The following is a 24026-nucleotide window of genomic DNA, read 5'->3' as shown; positions in this document are numbered from 1 at the left end:
TACTACATATGATTGATATCACATTTTTATGTTCTGCTATGAAAAAACCTCACACCTCCAATATCAGCTGAGGATCACTTGGCCACTTAGAAAACAGTCAGTCCTGTTAAATGGACCAATACCACTATTCCCCATTTGCAACAAAGTCTGTACTATAAACTGCCGCCTGTTTAAAAAAATGATGTAAACTATTCTCAAGAACCTCTTGATTCTTTCTTGGCGTTTGGTCTTAAAATAAGTAGGACAGAGAAATTGTTTCTAACAGGAACAGACACCAAGGCATTCAAATGCAAATTACCATTTTGTATTTGAAAGACACTTAGTATTATCCTAGTGACTTTCTAAAATGTCACAATATTTGCTTCCCTAGCACTTAAGCTAAAAGCCAGATTATTTGTGATGAAGGTGTCAAACTCTGCTCCCTATTTAATGACATCACATTTTAAACCAATAATGTCAAGGAAGAATCCTTCACTCCCCACTTTTTTTTTTTTTAAATAAATGAAAAAGAAAAAACAGAAAAGGACAGACAGTAAGAAGAGCACTCTGGTGAAAAAGAGACGGTTTGAAAAGGCAAATAAGGAATGTTATGTCTCAAAGCAAGCCTTCTTTCTGTGCTACTGGATAGACCTAACCATACGATAGCAAGGCGCAAGTGAGAACAGAGTTCTGAATGCCACCTTACGCCCAGAATCAGCAAGGTATTTAAATTCACTGGACTTGGAGATTGCTGATAAAGTCAAGTTATCTACTGGAATCTGATCATCTTGTGCAAAAGGTCCAGAACACTGATAATTCTTGGCCACAGATACACAGTCCTGCCCATAAAACTACTACTAGTTTAGATGGTCGACTACAGTTGTCATATACCCAATGCAACAAAACCTTTTATACAGAACATAGTTCACCCACATTTTGATGACAGGAAAAATAATCTGTTCCTTGTAGCAGGGTCTCTATTTTCATGTTAATTTTTTCTATAAATTACCTCTTTCAGATGCATAATTTAGAGGGTTTATAATCTAATATGGAGATGTGTGTGATAATCAGAGATTACTCTCAATATATGAATTGAGGAGGAGGGATAGCTCAGTGGTTTGAGCATTGGCCTACTAAACCCAGGGTTGTGAGTTCAATCCTTGAGGGGGGGGCATTTAGGGAACTAGGATAAAAATCTGTCTGGGGATTGATCCTGCCTTGAGCAGAGGGTTGGACTAAATGACCTCCTGAGGTTCCTTCCAACCCTGATATTCTATGAATCCCACTAACTTAAGCTGTTTATAGCAATAGAATTTATTTGTTATTTGCCTGCATGATCTCTGGAATGTTTTACATTATTTCAGAAAAGTTCTGCATGAACACTTATTTGCTATCAGGTCTCTTATCTCACCTCTCTTGGTAGTGAAGGAAAAACAAAATAAATTACCAATAAGAGCAGAGATCCAATCCTGCAAATCTGTTGGAGTTGCATGCTCAGAAGGATTAGGCATTAGTTTTGATGGAATAAATTCAAATCACCAACAAATATTTTATGGGAGAAACTTTCCAAACCGTATCCTTGAACTACACAAACAGATGAATGGACATTTCAAAATGTAAAGTAGGCAAAGGAAAAGCAGGATTTTTTCTTTTTTCCCTTTTAAAATAAAGATAAGACTGATTTTACAGAAGCGGCTTTTCAAACAAGCTTTCATAGACAGTGATGGGATCAAACCCCATTCCATCTGAAGCATGAGTGTCTAGGACTGATCTTAGGGTAGTGAGGGACTTGCAGATTGCAAAACTGTAGATGCAACTTATATTTCTGCACCAACTGTGCAGAAATATGGTTAGTATCGGACCCACCGTCTTATTTATTCTTCCTCGCGGAAGGGGGTGCAACTTATTCAGAACAAAGCTGAAACTCAATATTTGAGTTTTTGCATTTCATTACAAATATGAAAATGGCCCTATTTTCATTTAAAACCGTTTCTTCTTGAAGATCAGACCACTGAGTGAAAACTGAGCTGTTTTCTAATGGAAAACGTGAAGATTTCCAGCAGCAGCAGAGTGTAATTGTTGAGCAAGAGTAGTTTTGCCGTGAAATTGCAGATTTTTCATAAGTTCTTGACAGAGAAATAGCCACTTTGCTGAATTTCACTAAATAGCAAACATTTGGAGTTGTGAAATTACTGAAAATAAATTGAAAAGTTTGTATGTAACACTCTGGGGCAAGCCTGTCCCCACTTTTGCTATTATCAACCTTCCCTGAGCCACTGCTAGCTGTTTGTATCTCACTGGCAGAGTGAAAATTGTATTTTGGGCTGTGTTCTTCATCTGATACTTGCAAAGGAAGCCTGAGTTAACTTTATACATTTTGGCAGTCCTTTTACCCAACTACAAGCATGCTTCACAGACTGCCAGATTCCAATCCAAGACAAATGAAAGTGGGCCATCAGATTTGGGGGCAGAGAGAGGTGTGAGCAGGCTCAGAGAGACAAGATTGTAACATAACAGGGTCTCAAAAGCCAACAGTATGCAGGTGATTCCCAGTTCTATTTGAAGGGCCAGAGTCCAGTGCCTCAACGACAAGTAGTTGAACAAAGATAAATCTGAGCAAGATGGAAGAGAGATTCTAGTCTATATAGCTTTTTATACCATGCTCATCATTGTACTATCTGTGTGCCTTCCAGTAGTGCATTAAGCAATGTGACTACACACTGGTCACGTGTTTGTTCTCTCTCTCTCTCCCCAGAAGGAGAAACATGTGCAGCCGTGTGTCTTATTTTAGTAGGGTTTTTTTACAAAACAAATATGCCTGTTGCTATATGTTTGTATTAGAGAAGGCAAGATCAAAGAAGTGTGCCTTGCACTTGGTGCGGAAAGGGGTGAGGATTCTGTCTCCCACATGGACGACCTTTACTCTCAATAATAAGAGTTCCACTGGGCCAAAAGAGCGTAGTTGTCAACCACGGTCTTTGTCCCAGAGCTTTAGATGGTCTTTCAGGTATCCTGGATCCAGGCCATGGAGTGCTATGAATATAAGGACCATGCTCACGAATTCGATTTGAAGCCAACGAAGAGTGTAGGACAGTTGTGATGTGGTCATGGTATTTTCAACAACTAGCTCAAACTACAGTCACTTCCTCAAGCAAAGAAGTCTGCCTGTTGATTATCAAGTTAGTTTGCAGTCTTGGGATCCTCTTAGACTCTTCATTGCCACTGTATTTGCAAATACCAGCAACTGCTAAGAACACCTTTCCTCCACCTCCCCTATCTGGCCAGGATGCTACACCCTATGATGGACCTGTGTCTGTCTGTAAGACGCTCTGATACCATGACAATGAACTTGTTATACATGCCTGGACCAACAGGCTTGATCTGCCAAAAATCATCAGAACCCTCAACTAAGGAATAAGTTAACCCCTCCTAAATGAGTTATGGAAGAAAAGCAGAAGAAAGAAGGCAACACTCACCATTTTCAGACCTTAGCACTGACCCTTCCTAAATAATGACCATAAAAATATGCTTAGCAGCAACTTAATGAAGGTGTTAAAATTTTCTGGGTACATATCAAGTGCTTGAAAAGACAGTCTAGGGCTAACGCACCTTTTAGCGAACGGCTGTGCCGCTACAGCCATACCGCTAAAAGACGTGCAGTGTAGCCGCTGGTTGTCGGCAGGAGAGAGCTCTGCCGCTGACAAAAAACTTCCACCCCCAACGAGCGGCGGTAGCGCCTGCTGACAAAGCGCTGATCACACCGATGCTTTTCGTTGGCAAAACTTTTGTCTTTCAGGGGTGGGTTGTGTGGTTTTTTACCACCTCTGAACAACAAAAGTTCAATTGCCAATGTAGACAAAGCCTAGGATTTAATGGCTTTCTGCTGCTTTCCTTACTTTGCTGACCTGTAAGGAGAAATCACCATAAAGAGCGAAGCATTATAGGCTCTGTCATTCCTGAGGTGAAAATACTAATCAAATCTCTCTTGGGACTGGCTTGGCAAGACAAAAGGCCCCTAACACACTCTCCTGTCATTTTGGACTGATGCAACTTGTGATAACATGCTCGTTTTTTATTCCCAGCCTCATCGTACCTTAAAATATAATAAAATAAGTAACCAGACACCTGTTGGGCACACGGGTACCAGGGCTGACATGCGAATGGATGGCACAGAGCAATAATTCCCGAGACCTTCTTGTGTTTTAATAGGCCTCGGGATACCCTAGAGGAAATCTGATTGGAGATTCATTTTTGTACCTAATCTTTAAAAGGCATCTATCTCCTTCTAGATGTGCAAGCTCCCACCTCAACGTATGGAGTGCCCACTGCTGCTCCTCAGGCAGAACTTCACTACCCAGCCTACCAGGCAGGGACACTCAATGGAGCACCGTTTATAACAAATGCTGCATGATTTCACTTGTAAAGCTATGGGAAGTGAGGGGAAATGAAGGGCGGACTGCATATCAGCATGAGGAAGATAGACATTGAGAAAGAATAGCAGACAATAAGATGCAACGGAAGCCAAAATAAGGGAAGAACAGGTTAAAGAATATTTAAATAAGTTAGATGTATTCAAGTCGGCAGGGCCTGATGAAATTCATCATAGGGCACTTAAGGAACTAGCTGAAGCAATCTCAAAACCATTAGCTATTATCTTTGAGAACTCCTGGAGGACGGGTGAGGTCCCAGATGACTGGAGAAGAGCAAACATAGTACCTATATTTTAAAAGGACAACAAGGAGGACTCAGGGAATTATAGACCAGTCAGTCTAACTTTGATACCTGGAAAGATACTGGAACAAATTAAAAGCAGCAAAGAGTCCTGTGGCACCTTATAGACTAACAGACTTTTAGGAGCATGAGCTTTCGTGGGTGAATACCCACTTCGTCAGATGCATGTCAAAATTAGTAAACAAACAAAATTAGTAAACAAACAAACAAATCAGTAAACAACCAACTGGTAAGCACCTGGAGGATAACAGGATTATAAGGAATAGCCAGCACGGATTTGTCAAGAACAAATCCTGCCAAACCACCCTCATTTCCTTCTTTGACAGGGAAACTAGGGAAATGTGGTCTAAATGAAATTACTATAAGGTGGGTGCACACCTAGTTGAAAGACTGTCCTCAGAGAGCAGTTACCAATGGGTCACTATCAAACGGAGAGTGACTCTAGTAGGGTTCCATAGGGGTCAGTCGTGAGTCCAGTACTATTCAACGTTTTCATTAAATGACTTGGACAATGGAGTTGAGCATATTCTTATAAAATTTGCAGATGACACCTCGCTGGGAGGGGTTGCACGCACTTTGGAGTGCAGGATTAGAATTCAAAACAACCTCGATAAAGTGGAGAATTGATCTGAATTTAACAGGATGAAACTCAATAAAGACAAGTGCAAAGTACCTCACTTAGGAAGGAAAAATCAAATGCACAACTACAAAATGGGGAATAACTGGATAGATGGCAGAACTGCAGAAACATCTGGGGATTATGGTGCATCACAAACTGAATGAGAGACACCAGTGTGATGCAGCTGTGAAAAAAGGCCAAAATTCTGGGGTATATTAACAGGAGTATTGCATATAAGACCCAGGAGATAATTGTCCTGCTCTACTTGGCACTGGTGAGGCCTCAGCTGGAACGCTGTGTCCAATTTTGGGGGCCACACCTTGGGAAAGATGTGGACAAATTGCAGAGAGTCTAGAAGAAAGCAACAAAAATGATAAAAAGGTTTAGCAAACCTGACCTGAAGAAAGGTTAAAAAATCCTGGATGTTTAGTTTTCAGAAAAGAAAGTTGGGGGAAAGGGGGACCTGATAACAGTCTTCAAATATGTTAAGGGCTTTTATAATGAGGATGGTGGATCAATTGTTCTCCATGTCCACTGAAGATGTACAAGAAGTAATGGGTTTAATCTGCAGTAAGGGAGATTTAGGTTAGATATTAGAAAAAACTTTTGAACTACAAAGGTAGTTAAACCCTGGAATAGGCTTCTAAAGGAGGTTGTGGAATCCCTACCATAGGAAATTTTTAAGAACAGGTTGGATAAACACCTGTCAGAGACAGTCTAGGTTTACTTGTCCCTGCCACAGCACAGGGGGCTGGACTTGGTGACTTCTTATGGTGCCCTCCAGCCCTACATTTCTACGAACATGGTAAAGAATGTCCAGGAGAAGGGAATTCTATTCAGTTTCTTCTGCCACACCCCTTGTTGGGGTGCTTAAGTGCAGTATCAGAGGCATAATTGGGGGTTCTTGTGTGTGGCAGCAGTGGGAAGAAGACCAATTTCTATTATCCCCATAGCCCAGAAATTCTCTTGGTGCCCTGACACACAATTTTGATTTTAAAATAAAAAAAAAAAATTGAACATGTTCCATCAATTTCAGGGCCTGATCCCATGATCGTTGAAGTAAATGGAAAGACTCCCATTGATTTCAACACACTTAGGACCATATCCAAACAGCAAACATGTAGTTTAGGGCTGAAAGCCCCAATTCTGCAACATTCTTAATCTTATCCTACTGAACAGGATTAGTAATGTTTAAGTACCTTGCTGAATCAAGGCTTAAAAGTTAGCTATTTTTCCTAATGTACAAAATATAAGAAGAGTAAAGGTAAAAATAGTAAAAAAAAGAGTATTTTGTATTGTAACTATAAACAACAATTAGTCATTTCAAATAGAAAAGAGACTGAAAAAATAACAATGAATTACATAAAGTAAATGCAATCACACCTTTGCATTAATCATTTGTACTTCAAAACTTTAAATCAGATTAACACTGCAAAATCTAATATTGCATAAAATGAAAACTTTGTATGTTTTCATAGAACATTTGTCTTGAGCTGATTTTGATTTAACATGAAAGATATTGTGTATAAAGCCTATGCCTACAATAATTCTGTAAAACTCATACAGCAAGAATGAGAGTGCCCGTGAAAATGCTTACGAGCTACGGAGAAATTATTTAAAGGGGATTCCCGTTGGTCAACATCCTGCGGCCGCTCCTTGTAGCCAATGAACGTGCCATCGTTCTTCAACAGAAAATACCTTGGCCTCCATGTCTTTATGTATTCTCCTGGAAAAAACAGAGCAGAAAAGACAGTAAAATATTCCATATATTCCATCCTAACTCCTCATGTTCCAGAATTCCAATGAGAACTTCTTTAAAATATTGATACTGTACATTCTCTTAATACAGAAGGCATTTTAATTCATTGTTTTATCTGCTGCAAACAACGGAAAAAATATAGGCATCAGTTCAGATATTGACAGTGGATTTAACCATAAAATGGGACTTCATAAGAAGTAAATAGCTATATTTCCCCCATCTATGCCTATTTCATTCAAATTCTGCAACATCTGCCTTAAATGCAATTTAAAATTTAAAAATCAGAGCAGATGTCCTATGTATTATTTTTGCCATTGTCATTTTTCATACTGACACGTGGAGACATTTTTTTCATTTACATTTTGCAGCGCAAGTATTTTAAACAATGGTGGGTAATTTAGTAATTAGTCAACTGCTTTATCAAACCAACAATAATTTTTAGAGCATAAAAAGGCAATTCTCCACTTAAGTTACATAACATCACTCACTCTTCTAAAAGAATGAAGCACAGGAGAGATCGCAATGTGAAGGGTAAAAACCTAACTTTTAATATGCAAAAGTTCCAATGGTCCTTCAAAGTGCTTGCTCTCTCTTTTCTGAAGAAAACATCCCTACAGCATACCATGCCACTGGTCATACAAATGTTTTGCAGAGAGAGTGTATAGTTACACACAAACAATACAGCCACACACACAAACTCCTGGCAACAGAAGTAACAGTGACTACAAAGATCATCTCTCTGATTATTTACCAGGGAAGCAAAACGGTCTACTTGACAAGGCACTGGACTGGGATACAGAAAACATGGGTTCCATTCCCAGATCTACTGCTGACCTGCTGTGTAACCTTGGGACTCCTGCCCCACCTATTCTGCCCCCAAAGCCCTGCCCCACCCCATCCACTCTTCCTCTTCCCCCCCTCCGCTCACTGCTTTCCCCCTCCCACCTCCTTCCAGCCCAGTCAGGAGGGACTTGCCTGCAGAGTCAGGGCTGGGAGCTGCAGCCACCTGACGAAGGTAGAAGGCAGCCCCAGCTCAGTAGGGGCTGGAGCGGGGGTGATGACCGGTGTCTCCCTGCCTACCCCACTTGCAGTAACCGGACTTTAGGTGTCTGGTCAGTAGATCTGACCGGACACTGCCAGGTCCGCTTTTCAATTGGACTTTCTGGTCAAAAACCAGGCTCCTGGAACCCTAGGCATATCACCTCCCCTCACACTGCCACTGTCTCCCGTCTCACTCTTTGCCTTTATCTGTTTAGACTGACAGAACATTTCTGCAGCACCTAGCACAGTGGGGCCCAATCTCAGCAGGGCCTCTACACACCATAACACAAGTAATTTTTGAAGAATTATTTCTATTGCATTGTGCCTAGAGGCCCCCAATCTTGGTGTTAAACAAATCCAGGGGCTCTGCTCCAAGAAGCTTTCTTCATCACTTGCAATTTGCTAATTTCATTCAGTTTCATTATTAAAAGCATGCAGGTGCACATACACACAGGAGAGTTCACTGTAGCAAGATATGGTGATCCTTGCTGGTTGTCTGAAGGGTTTGCTTCAAATTAAATAATAGACAAAAATGACAAAAAAGATATATATATATATATATATAAAAATAAAAATAAAAAAGAGGCACCACAGGTTACTGACCAAGGCTCTTTTATTCAGCTCTTCCCATCCCCTACCCCCACCCCACCTCTCCTGCTGTTCTGCTTTCCACCCCAGGTGATTTCTTTTATGATGATGTGTACTCTGCCCCAGGAACTCCCCTACAGCTGCCTTGCCTCTTTCTCTCTCCCACCTCTCCTTCTGTGGTGCAGCCTCCCCCTGCTTCTCACACCAGCTGTGATACCTCTTCCCTCTGCTCCTTCTCCTACCTTCTCCCCCATTTCTCCAGGACACTCACAGAGCTGGCTGTGGCTTGTTGCCACAATGGCTTTTCTCACCTTTTATTCTAAAGCAAAAAAAACTCAGGGTAAGTGGAGGAGAGGGGCTGCCCAAGACTTAAGGGATGATCTCCTCTGTGTATTGGGACTGTCTGAGAACATCTATTAGCACTGATACAAATGTTATTGCAGACAGAAAAAAACAAAGACCCTGCATACAATCTAGTACAGGGGTATGCCAAAGATGGCACGGGTGCCAAAGATGGCACACACGCTGATTTTCAGTGGTACTCACACTGCCCAGATCCTGGCCACCGGTCCGGGGGGCTCTGCATTTTAATTTAATTTTAAATGAAGCTTCTTAAACATTTTGAAAACCTTATTTACTTTACATGCAACCATAATTTAATTATATATTATAGACTTATAGAAAGAGACCTTCTAAAAATGTTAAAATGTGTTACTGGCACGCGAAATTTTAAATGAGTGAATAAGTGAAGACTCAGCACACTGCTTCTGAAAGGTTGCCGACCCCTGATCTAGTATGTTTGCCCCGGTTGCAACAGGTTTGGAAATAGTCAGAGGTATCTTAGGCATTTCAGAGGAACTCATCCACAGGTGGCGTGATTTAACATTTACAGTCAAGGTGTTACATATCCTTTTTTTTTTTTTTTAATCTGAACTTTACCGTAACACTGGCAACTCTTGGGAATCAGTAATAGGCTATGGAGCCTTTTACTTCTAAGCCATCAGTTCAAATCCAGCCCAGGTTAGTAGAGTCGGAGAGTCATTACCATCTGGCTGTTTATGTACCTACTCTGAGCAGAATGAGCTGGCGGGCTCAGCTGAGATCTTTTAGACAGGGGTCTCACATGAGAAGAGCCACCATTGTGACTGGACAAGGCAGACTGGGAGCAGCTCGCCCAGCTGCTGTCTGGACTGCCACTGTTTTGTGACTTGCTCTCTAGGACTGTCAGGCTGGCCCCGTCTCCAGCACTGAAAACATTCTTCATTTACTAAAGCAAATGCAGCTACAGGTAATGAGCATCAAAATAACCAATATCCACTTACAGAGGATAAATGCTTCAGCTTACCCTACGAAATAACCCTCACCCCCTCCCAACAATACATGGTATATTTAAAATAAAAACAGACAAGGAAATAAATTTCAAATGTGGAGGACTAAGCCCCTAACAATTTTAAGGTAGGTCAGTTTTCAGGCTTAGAAATCTTTATGATATCCTTTAATGATGAACTAGAGCAGTGGTTCTCAAACTTTTGTAGTGGTGACTCCTTTCACACAGCAAGCCTCTGAGTGCGACCCCCCCTTATAAATTAAAAACACTTTTTAAAAAATATTTAACACTATTATAAATACTGGAGGTGAAGCAGGGTTTGGGGTGGAGGCTGACAGCTCATGACCCCCCAAGTCATAACCTCACCACCCCGAGGGGTTCCGGCCCCCAGTTTGAGAATCCCTGAACTAGAGAAAGGGTCTAGCTCATCATTAAAGGGATTTAATTTAACTTGGCACCTTACAGTGTCCTGCTGAGGTGCCAAGTTCCCTCAACTCCCACCAACTCCAGTGTCTTCAGCACCTGTCAAAATCTGACCCTCACTTAAAGCCAAAATTACAATAGTTTTACCCTGCAAATTCACTAAGAGTAAGAATGTGACATTACAATCTGCCCTTTGTGAGGAGTGGCGTATAGCTATGTCCCACGAGAGGACCAGAGAATGAATTCTATCAATGTTCCTCCCCTGCACTCCCCCATTGCTCTGGGGGGGAGGGGGAGGAAGTTACTTCACTTGTTTCGCGGAGCAGCTCACTCCCAGCTATGCACCTAGCCAGTAACTCTGGCCAGTCCCCTCCCACTTACACAGAAGGGGGCTGGAGTGGAAGGGTCAGGCAAGAAATAGCCGCTGCTTGTACTTCCCACCACAGCCTGAGTCACACCCTGAGCAGGTCCAGCAAGGGATTTTTACTCTTCCTTTCTCTCTTCTACAAATGAGTGACAATCTGCCATAAACTCTTTCTAGTCATTAAAGTTCTCAGAAGAAAGGTTTAATTTTAGATTAAAAAAAATTAAGTGAAATATGAGCAGGATTTCACACAAAACTGCACTGAGTTGTTGCAACACACATTTTACTGCCTCTTTGCCATTTTATAATTTTATTTGATGTTTAAATTTAATCACTCCAGTATTTTTGCCCTACAGCTTTATTCCACCAATAAATTCCAGGTAGAAATCCTTGAGGAATTAGGATTTTTGTTACCACCTTCTATACTCTTCTTTAGAATGGGACCTTCACTTATTCATCACTGTAGCTTGTTCTCTTTCCCGATTCGCATTTCTAATTTGCAGACTAGTAGTACATTTCTAAATTTTCTTAAATGTTATGCTTGGTCTATGTCTGGAGCTTAATAAATCGTTGGGTCTTTTTGTTTTGTTTTTTTACCAGTGCCAAGGAGTACAACCAATCAGTAAATAATAGTAAGTACAAACAAGATGTCGATGACCTGCAGCATTATGAAGCACATTGCAGTAACTACAGCATATGTGTCATTACATAACAGGCTCTGAAGTGACAGGATAAACCAGAAATGTAACCAATGGGCATGAAATTGATTTATCCGTGGTTATATGTGAAAGTGGTTTGAGAAACTTGAATATACACTTAATCTATAGATTAATGAAATATTAGGAAGTCTGATCATTCATCAACAGAAACTCTGGAACACAAATTTGTAGATAAAAATCATGAATACATTTATGAAATTTCTGTTCTTGCTAAACAAGTTTAAATTTCTATGATCGGCAATAGTAACTGCTAAAAAATATAAACCTACTTTACCTGTGACAGCTGTCAAATTTTATCTCTCTAGAAAAACCATTCTTAAGTACAGAACAGTAGAGATGTTATATGTAAAGGAGTTGGAACTTTAAAAATAAACAATAAATATATATGAAATGAGGTGAAGTTTTGCTTTTTTTAAACTATGTATGTAATTTTGCCTGTTTATTAGAATAGAAACTAATTACAATAGGATATTTGAATATCTGAAACAGACAAGATACAGCAATGTCAAATTGCCTGGACAAACTTGATTTAAAAAAAAAAAATTAACAAACAGCCTTTCTTTCCACTCATGTTTGGAGTGTTGGACACGGGCATATTTGAAGTGTGAGTTCCCCTTTTTTAAAAAAAAATGTTCTATGTCCTGATTTTATTTCTTTAAGACAATTGTAAGTAAAAAGATATCAGAAGTGGCTTATATTAGTCATGTTATTGCACATCCAACAGTTTCAATACATAGAAAATTCAAAGTGCAAGAGATGCAGGATACTGCAAAAGTGTGTGTGAAAGAAAAATTAAAACTGCAGTTTTATTAGGTAACAGTAAAAAATAATAATGAAACACCATAGAAAACTGAACAATTTACAAAGCAAAACAGTTTTTCTTCTGTGATTCATTGCTTGTGTAATGCGTTGGCAGTCGTCTTTGTTTTCAGTACCAGAATGCTAACAGTGCAAAGAGAGAAAAGCAATAGTATGTTTTATAAATCCTACATATAAAATGCTGGATTCGAATAAACTCATCTACAACTTGGTAGCTGAAAAAAATATGTCAAAACTTTATGCACCATTATGTTTACCCAAAGCAATTTTTGAACTGCAAAAATTCCCAAACTATACATTTCTGTAAATGTACACAAAGATTGTTAAACCGATTTCATTTTATTGCCTTGTCTCTGCCTCCCACATATAGCACATTAAAATCTTTAATATACACTTATGTAAATCTGTCTCATGCCAAAAACACTTTTCATTACAAGATGTACTGCAAAGCATACTTGCACTTTAATATTTCAAAAAAGTTAAACATGAAACTCTTTTGGTTCATGAAAAGTTAACTGTACAGAGAATTTACAATAATGCAGGGTTATTTTTTTTTCCTCTCCTCCCCACAACAGTGTCTTACTGAATCTGGAGCTGTCTACCACTGATAAAGTGTCTAACATCAGAAACAGCTGCCACTCCCTGGGAAGCTTACAGGGTAAGTGGAGAATAATGAGCAGCAAGCACCAGCAGAACAAAAGAAAATCCATCTTTATTTACCAACTGCTGCATGCTTGTTGCTGCATCAAGCTCATTCAAAGCCAACACCACACCCTCTAATTCATAACAGACTGTATTTAAGCAGTTTTTGCTTAAAATATTTTAGCTCAACTCATGAACACACAGAGGATTTTTTTTTTAAAGAATTAGATTGACAAAGCAAGAATCCAAGTTTACAAAAAGTACAGGTTTGACTGTTAACTTTTTAGTGCCCCAAGCTAACTAGAACCTGCTTAGAAGCTTTGGGAGAAAAACAAGCCCCCAATTATATTAAATGTACTAGAGTGACTATCAGGAAACTATGGACAAATCATGCATTATGCATTCTGGTCTGAGCATCAAAAAGCAGCTTTATTAATGGACAAAATGAACACACCAAATATTACAGAGAAAATTGTAATGCACTCCTTGATTGCACACATTACTATCTGAGTGCAACATGAAAGTTGTGCCAAATGCAGTACTAATGTTTCGCCAGTCAAAGAAACAGACATTTATAAAACTTCAATGGAAACAAAGAGTGGTCTGCATCCTGTATGCCCAATAAGGGTTCAGCAAAACAGATGCCAGCTTCCTTAACGATGTGAAGTTTTTAAAAGATGCCATCTCATGTGCACTGGTGTGACTGAAGAACAGGATGTAGATTTACAACTAGTGTCTGCTGTTCAAGCAAATTCTGTCCATTCACTTTAAAAATCAACTTTATTAAAACCAAGACAGATTATTTTGTTGAAAAGGGTTTGACAATCCTCCTAGTGGTGGTGGTGATGGTGTTTTTAAATAGAAGCAAGCAGTTTTCAGACTGGGAATTAGTTTCACATCACATGTATGTACATTTGATGCTTATAAATTAGAGAAGTCAGTTATGCCAAACAAAATGTGTGTTGTAATTTTTTTCATTTCTGTTTTGTTTCCCTCATAGTTGATATGCCTCCTTTTTCCCCCCGCTGTCAAAACAGTATTTGGGTTTAGGGAGCTTGGGAAAAAAAATAAAACGTATGCTAATGTCTTTCCCAATATGCTCACTAAGAGGCGAGGACCTCTGGTTTGTCTGCCTATTCACAGGAGTACAGAAGGGGGCCAGTTCTTTGATTATTTTTGGGTCACACTCTGGATGCGTTCTCAGCCTTTGCCTCCAGCATACAGCTGCGGACACTTTGGCTGTGTCCTGAATCTCAATGAGCCAGCTCAGACTGCAGTCAAGGGTGCTCCCCAATAGGGAGGTCAAGCCTGAGTCAGCAGACTGTCTGCACCAGACTGGCGCTCCACAGCTTAACCCAGCGCTTTTTCCTTTCACTGACCATATATGGCAGTCCACTGTCACAACAAGCTAATTCAGTGCAAGGCAAATCTGCTCACCGCTTTATTCTTACTCATTTTCCGTGCAGCTGGATAGTAGTACATTACATTTAAGGCCCTACAGCAGCCTGCATGACAATGATTGACATTATTGCCAACAGGTTAAGAAGAAATGCTTCAGCCTCAAGTGTGGTTCTGATTATCCTAAAACTACTACTGTTTCTCACGGTCACACAAAGCTACGATATATGGCACCTGCTTAATTATCATATCTTCAGGGAATTTGAAGGGGGGTAGGGAAGCTGGAGGAGGGGCAAGGGGGAATGATTAAATGGTCTCATGTTCAGAGCAGCACTTAAAAAAATCTTCACACTGTACTCAAATAGAAGCCTATTAAAAATAACTGAACAGCAACTTATGTTCAGCTGGTTTCACACATCTGTAGATTATTAAAAAAACAAAAAACATATCTCACATATGGCCACATATCACAGCTACAAAACAATACAGGAATTATTTGGAGGAACTAGCAAAACAAAGTCACCGAGATTGCTTTAGAAGCTATGTCTGTCTTTAAATATATGGACAGTGTAAATACAAATATTAATTAGGGGACCAAAACATGCTCTGAATCATAAAGCTATCTTGTGTGCACACTGGATACCTACGAGACATAAAAATAAAGAACACGGGGAAACAGACTTTGATTCTGACTTATTCAGGCACCATTTTCACATAAAAGATGGACGGTTACTGATTTTTACATTTTATGTACTCACGAAGTTTTAAGCACACCCAACTTCAAAACGAGGCATCATCCAACAAACAACACCCTGATCTCCATCAGAATATCTATATTCTGTACCACAGCATTTCAATTTTACTTCACAGTATATTTGAAACACAGGGTTGGGTTTTTTTGTTGTTTTTTTTTGTGGGGGTTTTTGCAGCGTTTCGTTTAGAAGGTCAAAAATGTTGCCATCTTGCTTACAGTAATCAATTTAAGCAATGCCAGATATTCCCAAAGGAGTCCAAGAGAATTAATCAGCATACAAAACTCCTTACTCCTACCTTTGGCACAGCTTAGTCAGGCTAGTCCTAACCTACAGCTGTCTCTAGTGAGAAAAGATGCAAATGAAGTTTCATTAAACACTGCAGTTTTAAGGATAGCTACATAAATTATAAGAAAGGATACACCGAGCTCTTAAAGTACGGTAAAAACAATCAGAGTGAACTTTGTCTCCATTACACCATGGGGGAAGTAAAATGGCTAAAAAGAAAGCTATTAGAAGCCATGCAATGTAATTTTAAAACTTTTCCATAACACATTATGATCAGCAACTACAGCATTTTAAAAACTAAAACATGCGAGTAAGAAGTGCCATAGTGTATTACGCTGTTTTTGACAAGTGCCTTTATGTATTAACAACAGAACAAAGGCCAGAGGCATCAAATTGAATTAAATGTATTTTGAACCATTGTTTTTCCAATGTTTTAATTAGACTTTAAGGGGGGATGTTCAAAAGCACTTAAGCAAACAAGCCCCACGGACATTTGAAAAGCCTCTTGATTTTTCAGGAGAGTTGCGCACCTACAACTTCACCATGACTTCAGCTGTATTTGTGGGTGATCAGCACTTTTCTAAATCAGGCCCCAAATACATATAAACATAACCAATGTTTGTGAAGGGTGTGACATAATCCCCAAACAGCATAATGAGCACTAGTAAAATAAATAAGCTTTGTTGGCGTTTTTGGACACCCATGGATTTGTCTACACAAAGTCTAAAGGCTTCGGGTAGCCATGAAGATTGACATATGCCATGCCTACACTGCAAACTTTTGCTGCCACAAGTTACCTTGACATAAAGCTGCCGCAGTTAGTATTTGGCTTGTGCGTGTGCATACTTGGTTCCTTGAGTCTATGCTCCACGTACTCACCAGGAGTGCTTGTGTCAACTCATGGGGTGTGGTGCAACATGAGAAGGTAATTCAATGTGCAACTCACTACCATCCAGCACACTCTCTTTTGGGAAGTTTTAGCAATGCATGATGGGGCAGAGACAAGTCACACAGGGGTGACTGGGAGCAATGGGTCAACTTCCCAGCATCCAACTGGCTCCGCCCCATAATGGCATTTATATCCCATAATTTTCATGACTTTTAAAAAAAATCCCATGAACCTGCATGGCTCTCCTCGTTGTCCACCATCTCAGACAGAAGTACTGAGCCTGCACAGCTCTGCACTACGGCAATAAGTATAGCAAACACAGGACACACAATCCTCCGGTATTTTCAGAGCTGCACGAACAAACAAATCAATAGAGAACATGAGGATTTCTTGGAGGACAGATGGCTGTGAGATAGTGATGGGTTCACATCGTAATGCAGGCCTGGGATGATGAGCAGTGTCTGCAGAACTTTCAGTTCTGCAAGGCCACATTCCCAGATCTGTGTGCTGAGCTTGCCCCAGCCCTCCAGCACGGGGACGCCAGAATGAGAACTGCACTTAGAGTGGAGAAACAAGTTGCAATCACACTGTGGAAACTTGCAATGCTGGATTGCTACTGGTCAGTGGGAAATCATTTTGGAGTTGGAAAATCCACTGTGGGGGCTGTTGTCATGCAAGTGTGCAGGGCCATTAATCGTCTCCTGCTATGCAGGGCTGTGACTCTCAGCAATGTGCAGGGCATAGTGGATAGATTTGCAGCAATGGGGTTCCTGAATTGAGGTGGAGCAACAGAAGGTGTACACATCCCTACTTTGGCACTAGACCACCTTGCCACCGAGTATAGCAACAGAAAAGGCTACTTTTCTGTGGTTACGCAAGCATTCGGGGATTACTGGGGACCCTTCACTGACATTAGTGTTAGCTGGTCAGGGAAGGTGAATTACACTGGCATCTTTAAGAACACAGGACTGTTCAAAAAGCTGCAAGCAGGGACTTCCTTTCCTGAACAGTGGAAATGCCAATAGTGATCCTCAGGCACCGAGCATACCCTTTGCTCCCCTGATTCATGAAGCTGTACACTGGCCACCTCGACAGCACCAAAGAAAGATTCAGCTACCAGCTCAGCAGATGCAGAATGACAGTTGAATGTGCTTTTGGTTGACTGAAGGGAAGCTGGTGTTGTTTACTCACAAGACTGGATCTCAGCGAAGAAAACGTTCCAGTGGTTATAGCTGCTTGCTGCATCCTGCATAACGGCTGTGAAGCAAATGGGGGGAAGTTGCCACTGGAGTGGAGGTGAAGTGGTGTCTGCTGTGTTTGAACAGCCAGACACAAGGCCTATTAGAAGAGTTCACTGTGGAGCTAAACAGCTCAGTGAGGCTTTTAAAGATCACTAACAGTGAGCCACAGTAATGCCTCCTGGTGTACTGGGCTCCACCTGGCCCCGCTGTTTTGGGGCCTATTGGGAATTCGATATCCAAGAATATAACACTGCAAATGCACCTGTTGATTTTGTGGTGCATGCTGTACATTTTTTTATTATTATACCGTGTGTGTCACTGATCCTATGAGTTGTGTCATACTGCACAATAGCAAGTACGTGGGTGCTTTCTGATCTGCTCGGCACTCTGCAGCATATGTTGTGAACTAATGAAGATGAATTATTTTCCAAACAGAATTTTATTCAATAACAAAATCAGTGCAAAGAAAAGTCTGTGAAATTGAAAGGCAAATACATTAAAACTTAATAAATTAATGGAACTGAACTTAACAAGAGAGAATATTCATATCCATTTTAGCAACTCATATAGCAACCGTGGCTTTCACAGGTCAGTCTTTCACAAAGCTGTGGTTGCCATTACTGTCTCCCTGGGTGGAGTGGTAGGGGGAGGGATGCGACCCCTGATACCATGTGCAGTGGTGAGGGGCAGCGTAGGGAGGTGCTGCAGTGGAGATCTCTCTGGACTGCAAAGGCAGGCAAGCCTGGACTTGTTGACCCTGTAGGTCCACAAAAGTCTACAGCATCTGTGTTTGCTGCCAGAGAAGCCTCACTGTTTCCTGACTCACGTCCCTCTCCTTTTCCTGTTGGGACTCCCAGGCCTTTCTCCTGCCTGCTCTTTCCTTCTCCAGGCTGTCTGCAATATTCACCCTCCAGGCCCTTTGCTCATGGTCTGATGCAGCACTTGGCTTGCAGGATCTCATTGAACATGTCATCCTGAGTCCTCCTCTTTCTTCTCCTTATCTTGCTCACGTGTTCTGTGGGTGTGAAGGGGGAACCCCACCCCCCAAGGCCGCAACAACAGCAGCTACAGATAACACACACATTGTCAGTACAGTCACAACAGAAAGTGAAAGTTAAGATTCAGAACTCTCTTCCCTTGCTCCCCTGAAGTTTTAAACAAGACCTGCTTATTGACAGTTGGTCCTTGGAGTGCTTGTGCATGGCACCACTCACAGCACCAGCAATGGTGAGCATGACCCACCAGGGGTGAGGGGAATGAGGAGGGAATTGCTCAGTGGCATGAAACCATGAGTGCAGGGCAATGGCACTGAATACTGGCACCATTTTCCACACACAGTGGTGATTTTAGCGGATATCTCACTCCTGAGGGTAACAGAAGCAGAACAGGTGCAACTGGCCTCCCAAAGCTGCCCGGGCCCGTAAGCGGTTAGGCTGTTTACTGTAATGGAGCCTGCTGAAGTTATCGCCAACTGGCGTGGGGAAGTGTCCTACTGCAGAAGAAGAAATAAAGGATGCCATCCCTAGAAACCTCTGGGAGAAGACTACAGAGCATCTCCATGCAAATCTCTCATGAGGATTCAAGGAACATCCCTATGTACATAAACAAACTGGTCTGTATGGCCCCCGCTGCCAAACTCTGTATGGGTATGACAAACAGGTAACTTTACCTCTCATTGTTGCGCCACTACCTCATCTAGTACGAGTAAATAAATTAAAAGTCGATTGTTGTGTCCTGCTAAGTTGGGTGCACCACCAGCACATCATTCTAATGGGAATGCAATTGCACACTTACCCAAGGGTCCTTCCCCTGTACCAGGCTTGCCTGTGCTTAACTGGCAGGACCGTTGGAGTGTGGGAGTCTCACACAGGTCCTGACTTGCAACATAGCTGGATCCTCTGGTCACGTATCCCTCATCCTGCTCTTTCTCCTTCTCCATCTCTTCCTTGCTGTTCATGCCAAGGGCCTCTGACTCAGGATCCTCAGAGGTATTGATGCTGGCCTGTGGGGGGTTGGTTGGGCATCTGCTAAGTATGGCATGCAGCTCCTTGTAAAAGTAGCATGTCTGCAGCTTGGCACCAGATTGACTGTTGGCCTCCCTGGCCTTCTGATATGTTTGACGCATTTCCTTCACTTTCATGCAGCACTGCTGCTGGTCCGTCATACTCTTCTCCTGCATCCCTTGTACAATCTGCTTGTACGTGTCAATGTTTCTACGTCTGGTCCACAGCTGTGCCTGTAACACCTCCTCTCCCCCACAGGCCCAGGAGATCCAATATTGCCTGTCTACTCCAAGCAGGAGCATGTCTGGAGAGCGTAGCTGGCATGGTCAGCTGGGCAGTGGCACACAATGGAGAGCTGATAAGTGTGCTCGCCAAGCTGGACAATCAGGAACAGGCATTTCAAAAATTCGTGGGGCTTGAAAGGTGGGGCAGAGGGACCTTTCACTCTGCGTGACCCCTGGGCAGTGGCGTTCACAACTGTGACCAGAGTGGTCAGTGTCGGGCATTGTGGGACAGCTGCTAGTGGACTCTTAGGGTCAACACAAGTAACACGGTGTCTACACTTGCACTGTATTGGCCTCAGTACATTGTCCAGAGCTCAGTGCTGCTTGGAAAGGTGGTGTTACTGTGTCAATGGAAAAGGGTGGTTATGTCGGTGGGAGACAAATTTAAGTATAGACACATGCACAACTAGGTCAACACAAGTCAGCTTACATGGACCTAAACTCTGTAGTGCAGACCAGGCCTAAGTTTCCATAACTCCTGGAATAAGTTGCAAGCAGCATTATCCTTAACATGAGTCTTGCACTTATTTGAACTTTGAGTTTATTCAAATAATATGCCATATCTAGTATTGTTCTTCATTGAAATTCTGTTTAAAGATTCAGAGATTTGAGAGTGGGGACAGGTAGAATGCAAAAAGAAAAGCAAATACAAACCAAAGAAGCATCCCTTTCACTGTATGAAAAACAAAAAATAAATCAAAAGGCACAATGCACGTTTTAATTCCACACACAATTTATATATACTGTGCATTGAAGACATTCAGGACAAGCTCTATTAAATTAAATAAAAATTGATTCTTCTTTTCATATAAAAGTTAGTGGAGTCAAATACATAGAAATTAGAATTTTATGGTGCATTTAAACTCTTAAGCACTTTGCAAACATTAATCCTCAAAACCACTGTGAGGAAAGTTAAATATTAGCATCCCAAAATTACAAGGTGGGGAAAAAGAGACAGAGGTGAAGTGACTAAATGAAGGCCAGAAAGTGGGGGGAGAGGGAGAAAGACTATGTCACAGCTAGAATGCGGGCTCATGATTTCCTGGCTCACAGTCCTGGGCATACACCACTACATCCTGGCTTCACTCAAATGCAACAGAGACTTTGGAGAAAGTGAAAAGAAACGAAAAAAATAAAGGACTTGAGAAGAACAGAAGGGGTTACCAATACCTTTAGGGAACAATAGTTTCACTGAAGCATGCATATGAATTTAAATTTTAGAAACCTGCCATTTTGGAACAGAATGAAATGTTTACATTCAGTACAACTGCCCAATAATCCTCTTGATAATGAAGATAAATGGGTTTATTTCACTCAGCACATTAGAGGGAGTTGAGAATAAAGGCTCGATCCTGCTATCCTTTGGGTTCTGGGTTCTAATCCGGGTTCTGCCACTAATTCACTGTGTCACTCAATTACTGGAGTTTTGCATGAGAATGGAAATATTCAGCATGAGAATGGAAAGGTCAACCCCCAGCTCCAAGTTGTCCTGAGCAATACAGATGTATATCAGAAAGTTATTTTGTTTTGTTTTTCAGAGTCAACGAAAAAGTTCAAACTAATTTACAAGTAACAGAAGGGACACATTGAAGATACATCCAGGACATCCAGAGTCTATTCCAAACTCTCTACATATACATGCAAAAAAGCCAAGTTACAAAAACAGGTCAGTGCTATACAGATGCAATACCTAGTCTGGAAGAAGCCACATCAGAAAAAGGATGGTCTTTTCCATAAACAAGGCAAACTCTGTTCTCCCCTCCCCAATCCACTCTCTCACTGGTAAGTTTATAAAACCTCTGGAAGCGGATGGTGAGGCTAAGATAGTCCTGACTATCTCATTAACTTGACTGTTTAAATGGCTGCCAAGGAAAAAATTCAAGCAATTGCCAGCAAAAAAATGTAATGCTTGTTATGATCAGGTCATCCCTCCTCACTTTCAGATGTGATACTGTACAGATAAGAACAATAGCTCTCTTTCTAACTTGGATTGAGTCACTGCCCTGATGCTCAGTGAGGAAAGCCCCCTGGAAGATAAATAGTAGGAGTGCCCTGTTTGTTTCCGAGCGGTTATGAGACGTAAATATACACACCAGTTCCTTAATGCATTATCAGTGCAAACTGATACGCCATCCCAGCCCCCGCCCTAGGTTTATCAGTGCAAAGTAGCCCTAACCGGGTAGCTGAGGATTCCTCCTATGGAGGATTTGGAATCAGCCTGCCCAGGATCAGGGGGAGCAGAAAAGGTGGCTTACAGACATCCCCAATCTTGCTCTCCTCAGTGATACCAAGTGTAAACTCAGTGCAGCTGAGCATATGTGCCAGAAACCAGATTATCTACACTAATGTGATGGAACATATCATAGCTGCCTACAGACAGTTTCACTGGAATTCGTACTTTTTTTTTTTTAAACCACCACCACCAGCAGCAGCACCAATCAGTGCCCTTTTGTCAGTTTCAGCACAGAAACCACTGACTGAATGGATGTGAGAAACCTCTGGTGCGGCTTCTTTGGGCCAGGATGAAGTGTGTTGTCAGGGTAGCTTTGTACCACTACTGCCCCAGGATTCTACCACAAAGCAGAGGTCTTCCATCAGCCACCCTTCATAAATACTAAATCAGAGTAGTTTAGGGTGAAATCCTGGCTCCACTGAAGTCAATAGCAAAACTCTGACTTCAGTGGGGCCAGGATTTAACTCAGTCTTGGGGGGGGGGGCGGGATTTCTAAGACTCAATAGCAAACATTACTGCATTTTTAGCGCACATAGTCTCCATTCTAATGGGAACATCAGCTTCATCCCTAACTGCTCAAAGTCCCAGCTGAGCAAACATCCCATTCACTCCCATGCAATTATACTACTTACTAAAGCAACAGAATTTGAAATATAACTAAATCAGTGGACTGAACAGCTGACTCTACACCAATACTGTATTTATTAATGTTCATATTGCACTAACAGCTTAGAATGTTAAAGGTACTTTTGGTTAAATAAAGCAACCAGATAAGGTGCCTGTCCAATTCCAGAGACAGTCAGTTGAAGATGCAGAAGCAAAAACTCAAGGGTGAAGGCAGAGGAGAGACAGGACATTTCTTATTTAAAATAAGATCACAGGCATTGCAATTAGGGCAATCCTACAGTAATGAGGATAGGCAGGAGGAGGAGAGAAATTCAGTGGTTCCACCCTCTAAAATTCCCCCCACTCCCAGGGGAAACAAAATGAAGAACAAGCTCCATCACTTTCCACACATGCAGCCCACCCCCACAATCTAGTAGGGTGTCCAAAATAGCACTTCCTCCACCATAAGGACATACATAGGTCAGGGTCTCTGCATGAGCGCCACCTCCTAGAGCACCTGATATCCCAAGTGCAGTGCAGCACATGCACATGATTCTCCTCACCACCACACAACTTCTATCTCCAGCATGTATCCAGGGAGCCCCCAGGGCAGACCAGCAGGGCCAGCTTTATGAACAGTGGGGCCCGATTCGAGTACCTGGCGGCGGTCCAGGGCTTCAGCAGCACTTCGGCGGCAGGGGGTCCGCTCCGGGTCTTCCACGGCACCAAAGGACCCCCCGCCACCGAAATGCCGCCAAAGACCCGGAGCAGGACCCACGCTGCCGTCGAAATGCCGCCGAAGACCCAGAGCAGACTCCCCCCACGCCGCCAGGTGAGTAAAAAAAATTTAAAAGACGCCTAAGGCGTGGGGCCCGATTCCGGGGAATTAGGGGAATCGGCTTAAAGCCGGCCCTGCAGACCAGGGTTTGTTTTCCACCCCCAGAGAGATTTAACATGACAAAAATCACTTGCCTCATCAGGATACATTTACCCTAATAACTGCATATTCTCCTATGAACATGAAAATAGCTCTTTATCCAGTCATATACCTGTGCTTTAAACATGAGAGAACCAGGAAGCCATAAATAAAGCTTATGTGAACCTTTCCTGCTGAAGGTCATCTGGGGTGACACTCCTGCAGAAAGGCATCTGGGACAGCAGTCCTGCCTCAGGGAGTTTTTGCACAGGAAGGTACACACACACACAAAACCCCATGAATCCCACTTTGCTTAGTGTACATTTTGGACACACGGCAAAAAAATTTTCCCCCAACAGTCCCTGATCTGATACTGTCATCTCACACTGCAGCTGCTAATGGGTT

General features: G+C 41.8%; 1 protein-coding gene across 5 annotated transcripts in view; it reads right to left on the bottom strand.

Annotated features, from left to right (window-relative positions):
* Positions 1 to 24026, bottom strand: part of AKT1 (AKT serine/threonine kinase 1) — a 106216-nt gene that overhangs the window by 50594 nt on the left and 31596 nt on the right. For all 5 annotated transcript variants that reach the window (XM_039538266.1, XM_039538267.1, XM_039538265.1 and 2 more), the window contains one exon: positions 6927 to 7055. In XM_039538266.1, coding sequence (XP_039394200.1) covers positions 6927 to 7055 — 129 coding nt within the window. The remainder of the gene's footprint in view (positions 1 to 6926; positions 7056 to 24026) is intronic.

Source organism: Mauremys reevesii, linkage group 4 (assembly GCF_016161935.1).
Source record: "Mauremys reevesii isolate NIE-2019 linkage group 4, ASM1616193v1, whole genome shotgun sequence".
Classification (NCBI taxonomy): Eukaryota; Metazoa; Chordata; order Testudines; family Geoemydidae; genus Mauremys; species Mauremys reevesii.
Note: the sequence above shows the minus strand (reverse complement) of the source record. Positions and strands in the feature narration are given on the sequence as shown.